Genomic DNA, 7,018 nt, shown 5'->3' with positions numbered 1-7,018 from the left:
TGGATCAAACATGATGTAGATTTTGCGGTTGTTAAGATTCTTTGAAATCACAGAAGGCGCGATGTTCTTATTTATCATTTTCCCAACAATATTAATAAAATACAATATCAAAGCATAAAGCTGATACGTAAATTGTAACAAACTTGCAAAAAATTCTATAGTATTTCTTTTTTTATTAAAGGCAATACAATACTCCTATTATAAAAAAATTTTATTTACGGTCCTTTTTATTTAAATACTAATTAGTTTAAGATCACCTTAAATAATAAACCTTAAATGACATTAATTATCAAGTAATGTTATTTAAGTAAATAACTAATTACATTAAGTAATTGCATGAAAGTCAGTATAAAAAACGATATATTGTATTAAGTAAAAAAAAATATTACATTAAATAACACACTATGACTTTAAGTTGTCAAGTTTATTACAAATTTAGGCACATTTATTGTGCCTAAGACCGTAAATCAAATATCAAAATATATAATGTTTCTTTATGATATATATAGTTTATTTTTATAATAAAACGCATTTAAGAACAATTTTTCTCTAATATACATAATTTCCGATAAAATTGGATGAATTGATATGACAGTGCAGTCAGTCAAGTTAAAATAAACATGTGTGTACTTGAGACAGTAGAATTTATACATGTGCATGATTTTGCGTATAATTTTGCAAAGGAAAAATAATTTAACAAAGGGGACTCTCCCCCTTTCACGATGATGCAGTTTATTATGTCACATGATTCTCTCTATCTCCCCCTTCTAATATACTCGTGATGTTGTTTGGAATGCTGATAACTGTGACACACTACGTTGCTAAAGCTGCTATCACACCTGTCAGCGTGATCTTTTTAGTGAGTTTCAAAATTGATCAATAAAAACAAGTTACAGTAAGAAACTTCTTAATAATTCGTTTATCAAACATTTCAATAATACATATATAAAATAATAACGCATATTAATTATAATTCTTTGTGAAATGTTTTTTGTATAATTAAAAAAATCTGTTTGTGTTAGATTAGCAATATGCTGCGGCATATTATTTGGCAGTAGCTACTACCGTGTGTAACTATTTCAAATTTCATGTACACATATTCGAATTTAGTGAACCTACATCCATTTGTGTAGGTACTCTGGTAAAAATAGTAAACTTGATGGAGTTACTTACGTGTAATCCTTCATAACGGAACAGTTTTTCACAAAACATTGCTACATATACATTAATTAATGCAAAAATATCTTTCTTCAGATATATTTTCCTCAACAGAGCTATAATATTAATTCGCAAGTAAAATAGCAGATTGATAGCTTTTAAAATTTTTTAAACTTTTATGCTGTTAAATTATATCTATCCAACGATAATAACATGGAGCTTAAATAATCTTAACTATTTAATCATCAGACAGCTTCTCGTAACACATGAATGATAAGTCAGCTTTAATATCAAAAGTTTGAAACTAACAATGCAACTTTGTGGATTATCTTCGCAAAGTCGTATTAAAACAACGATAGATCTAAAGCCACTGTAGCAATTCTAATCTCGTGGAAGTCCACCAGAGTGAAGCAGCATGATAGAAGGCCATGTTCAACAAAAGGAGAGAAACGAAGATGGATAGACAGCAGAATCTTGAAGGAAGAAACGAGAAATAAGCGACGGGGCGTTCCGACCAGAAATAGAAAAGCAGTACGAGAGGAGAGTCGCTAAACATCAGCCATGTGAGTCTTCGTCGGATCGAACTCGGTAGTTCGCATCGAAGCATGCCACACGGCATCTCAATGAGATCCTCTCTGAGGAGTCGTGATTCGTCCTCGACATCGACCGGGGTCGATCCTCGGGAACGCGTCAAGGACTGCTGCCGAAAACTGGTGGCTTTTATGTGCACTCAGGTCGGCGTGGGCGGTCTGGTAGTAGGCTATGCCATTGTGGGTGCCTTTGGCTTTATATCAATCGAATCTCAGGTCGATCCAACAGTGACAGTGTGTGTGCAGGATATTATACGTCGGGAGTACGCCAATGAACTGTGGCTGAGCACCGCTAGCAATCAGTCGGTGAACGTATTCAACCAAACTGCCTTCTACGTGGTGTCCAATAGTATTCTACAACGTTATCAAGAAAATATTACTGACAGAAAACGACAGAAGCTAAACTGCAATGGTCTAACACCTCAAGATGTCTGGACATTCCCATCGGCGTTGATGTTCTGCCTCTCGGTGTTCACTATGATCGGCTATGGCAGCCTGGTGCCGAAGACTCAGTGGGGTAAAGGCGCCACTGTAATTTACGCTGTACTAGGCATTCCATTGTACGTGCTCTATTTTTTGAACATGGGCAAGGTGCTTGCACAGACTTTTAAATGGCTGTATACACAATTGCACGAGTGCACCGGTCAGCGGAAACCTGGACAGAGAATTATCGTGCCCTCGACTGCTTGTCTCTGGGTGATATTCGGCTACATAATCGTTGGTTCCATCATATTTGCTGAGTGGGAAGGATGGAACTATCTGGACAGTACTTATTTTTGCGTCACCTCGCTCTGCAAGATCGGTATGGGCGACTTAGTTCCAGGCTGGAGCCACTCTACGGAGGACAGCCAGACAAAGCTTATCATTAACTTTGTGTACATGTTGTTGGGCATGGGCCTAATAGCCATGTGCTATAATCTGATGAAAGAGGAGGTATACGTAAAGGCTCGAGAACTCAAGGAACAGTTGAATCAAGTGATGGATACAATTCATTATAAATTAATAACATGTTGTAAATCGGAACCTACGGATTAAAAAAGGGGTCAAAAATGGGGTCAAAAATCACAGGATGAATCATGAAAGTTATAAATAATGCTAAAATATATCATAAGAGAGTTCAAAAACGATAATCGATATGAATTTGAACTTTAAAGCCTTATAGATAGAAAAATTCTCTACAATCAATAAAAAGTTCCACAAATATAAAGAAAATACAAAATATTATAGAACAATATCCATATTTTAATTTTACTTTAAAGAACGATATTAAGAGATTCTTCTTTATAAAATAAGTTATCTCATTTTCGATACATTATTAAATAATTACTGAAAATGATAGAGATAAATAAAAATTATGAAATAAATTTTGTAATTGTCAAATACGTTGTTCAACTAATTATAAAATTTATAATTTTTGTTACATTATTGTATTAATTATTAATATTATTGCAAAAATAATAAGATTGTTAGTATTTTCATGTTTGATAGACTTAAATACAAATCAGTTAAACGTATAATCGCCGTATTAGAATAGTTTGCTCGCAAAACACGGATCGTGATTTACATCGATAGCTGTCAATAATATTTTTAATACTATCATAAAATCGACATCATATTATCTATACTGTAAATAGTATACATATGACGGGATGATATGCAAATTTACATATTGATCACTAGAGATATTAGTTATTCTGTGAGTAGTGTGAGCACATTCTTGCAACAGATTATTTGCATTATGATATTGGAAACGTTAAAATATATTCTTCTTATATTATATCTAGCATGGCAGAATTATCAACATTTTTTGCAAATAATAAAATAAAAATTGTGAAACATTAAATATCCTAGTCGTATTAAAACAAAATGAAGAGAATTATTAATAAATCTTAAAATTGCATTTAATTCGTAACATAGTATTTTTATTTAAATATTAATAAAAAATAATTTTATCTTATTTAAAATAACATTATTAATTTCATTTTGTATTAATTGTATAAATATATAAGTTTGATGCGAGAATGAGCTTTACTCAGTAATTTAATTATAAGAGTTAATTATAAGAAGCGCGAAGTTATAATTCTTTTATTCATAAAACTATAATATATTCTAACGATGAATGCCGCGGATTAATGTGACTATATATGATTTTTACTTACGGTTAATTTATTAGAAATTTGAAGACAGGGATTTATTAAGCTATTGAATAGAAATTTATTAAGCTATCGAAATGTCTATTACAATGGCTATATGGGGATATATTGATTTGACACAGAACATATCAACCACAAAATACTGTGTTACCGATTACCAAGGGTATAGTCACTCTGCTAATTTATCGATCATGATAATGTCCAACACAGTAAATTAATGAGGCTGCGATGACCTTGCCGAAAGAAATGATGCACAAATGTAGGTAATTTATTGCATGCACAACACATTGTTATACATTCCACAAAATAATTTGTATACGATTACTCGAAAATAAAAATGTATTGCTAAAAGAATAAACGTTATTTTAATGTTTGATTCTTATTTTTATAATTATATGTATGTGTTACTTTATTAAAAATATATCGAGATATCTGTTGCATTTTGTTCGCCACCAAAACGATGTATTTTGTTATATTATGATCAATCATTCCGTTCTCGATTATCAACAACAATCCACACACTCTATATGTAATTATAGCACATCCTGCCGTTATATTTATGTAATTAAAATCACAGTCAGATTATGAAACGTCAAATTGAGAGAGCAAGAGGCGACAGGTGACGAACAATTTGCCTTTTATTCTGACCATTTCAATTATTTAATTTGCGAGTTTAACAAAATTTTATTTTTTGTAATTAATATGTGATTGAAAAAGAGTTTTGTAAGCTGAAATTAGTTTTGCTGATTTTTTTATATGTAGATTTTTGAAATTAAATTTTTTTTATATATAAAAACTATTGTTTAGCTCGTCTTTGGCCTGAATTCTATTACATTTTTTGAGATAGTTGCGACATTAATGCAGAATTTTAGTCTTTTCAATTAAATTTTTTGTACAGTTCATCTTTCCTTTTCTTTTTTTCGTTGAAAAGATAGAGAAAATTATTATCATTATTTTTCTCTTGTCCCTGACCCCTTTTTTTCTTTTGGAAGCCATTTTCTAGATATCTGGCAGGATATACAGAGAAATATCTGGTATCCGACCGGATAATTATTCTATCAATTATCAGATATCCGAAAACAATGTGACGCCGGATATTTGATATCCAGTAATTTTACGATTCAGTACATCCCTAATTAATATTTTATTTTATAGCATGTACTGTATTGCAAATCATATTTTACATTTTTATACATATTTTTTCAAATATGTTTTTTCGAAGAGATGTTTTTAATGTTCAAAGAAGTCTGATTAAAAATAAAATAAAAATCTATAAAATTATTAACAAATCTTTAATTTCGTTGAATTTAATACAGTAGAAATAATACAGTAGTAGTCCGATTTTCTTGTTTGGTGTACTATACAGCTCATATATGCTTATATGATATGCTACATCTACGTCTGCCTTGAAATAATAATCCAGTACGATCACAGAAATAACCCAACCCAAAACTGTCATGATTCTCAATGAGTCACTTTGGTTTCGCTGCAAATGATTAACGGAGAGCACTGTCTATATAATCTCAGACCATAATTTCTAGAGATGTACATACTCATATTTATATTTTAAATAAAAATAAAAGATTTATGGCTATATCTTGGTAATTTATTAAATCTTGAATTTTATGAGTAATTCATAATATTATAAATTTTCTCTTATGTTGCTGATAAAAAATTCGCTCAAATTTATCATTGTAAATGTGATTATAAATTTATTATTATACACACACACACACACACACACACACACACACACACACACACACACACACACACACACACACATACACAAATAATTATCGATTTCATAAATCAACGCAACTTTTCTTAAATTGAAGACCATTCTCAGATATAGGCAAAATCTTGTGGGCCATGTAATGTTTATTCCGAATGATTAGCGGTTTGATAAATCATAAAAAATTTATTATAAAAATGTGTAATGTTATCGTACTAATATAATAGTACTGTAGCTGATAATAGTCAACTGAACTTCTTTTGGTAAGTGTGACTTGTTGAAATAAAAGTAAGTATATCACGAGTTCTCTACTTTATCCACCTTTAATAAAATCGCGCAACACAAATGTACTTATTGAGTACAGATAAATAATGCTTTAGTAATATTCTAACTTTAGGCCACAATTTGATTTGTTTATAGTATTTAAAATAATAGATATATTATTCAAATAAAATAAAATACAGTTTCCTAAAAAGACTGAAATAGCTGAAAAAGCTTATTAAAAATAAAGTCCATATAAATAAATTTAAAAAATATAATTCTTAATATACTATACTTCGGCATTACTTTTAATATAATAAATTGTATAATAATTAGATTAAAAATTAGAATAAAACACTCATGTATTTTTATAAACCAATTTAGATGAAAAAAAGTATATAGAAGTATAAAAAGTATAAAAAAAGATAAAAATGTAATTGTACACATTTAATTCTAAATATTTAAAACACCTTGATAGATATATATTTTTTTTATAATAAGAACTCACGAAAAAATATTTCACATACAAGATATTTATAAATGCATGTCAATACTTTCGGAGGTAAATCTATACACTAAAATAAATAAAAAACGTTATATAAACATACGTCCTACATATTTTAATTTTCAAGTTATGGATGACTAAAAAAAGTGTCTGAATTAAATATATGCCTCGAAGATCCACAATGTAGCAACTTGAGAGGAGAGTGGTGGAATTGCTTCGAAATGGATTTGCGATCTTAAGAGAAATAAAAAAACGTTTTGTTGTCTGTGACTCCGCAATTTTCAATACTTGTTATCGCCACAAGGATACTCAATCGAATATCTAGTCTCGCTCGCTTGTCCTTATTGCTTTTTTCGAGATCTTTCCTGAATACGACGTTATCCAATTAATTATCAAATTAATTGTAAATCAAATAATAAATAATAACGATCTGCGCAGGTTGTTATTATTTATTATTTGATTTATAATTAAATAGAAATATTTTTATCATTACCGTTTTATCTGTATGGAAAATCGTTTATATCTCGTGGGATTTAAAAATTATATAAATTGAATTGAATCACGATTACAGAATACGTTTCATTTCTTTCTTACAATGCGCGTCAACCTACACATA

At 29.9% G+C, this 7,018-nt stretch overlaps 1 protein-coding gene across 1 annotated transcript; it reads left to right on the top strand.

The window, feature by feature from the left end:
• The first annotated feature begins 1,763 nt into the window (after positions 1-1,763).
• LOC108755597 (TWiK family of potassium channels protein 18) lies at positions 1,764-2,942 on the top strand. Its single transcript, XM_018498711.1, has one exon. It carries the CDS (start codon positions 1,764-1,766, stop codon positions 2,781-2,783), a length of 1,020 nt encoding a protein of 339 aa, XP_018354213.1. The 3' UTR covers positions 2,784-2,942.
• Positions 2,943-7,018: the final 4,076 nt, after the last annotated feature.

This window comes from Trachymyrmex septentrionalis, unplaced genomic scaffold (genome assembly GCF_001594115.1).
Source record: "Trachymyrmex septentrionalis isolate Tsep2-gDNA-1 unplaced genomic scaffold, Tsep1.0 scaffold89, whole genome shotgun sequence".
In the NCBI taxonomy this organism is placed as follows: domain Eukaryota; kingdom Metazoa; phylum Arthropoda; class Insecta; order Hymenoptera; family Formicidae; genus Trachymyrmex; species Trachymyrmex septentrionalis.
Note: the sequence above shows the minus strand (reverse complement) of the source record. Positions and strands in the feature narration are given on the sequence as shown.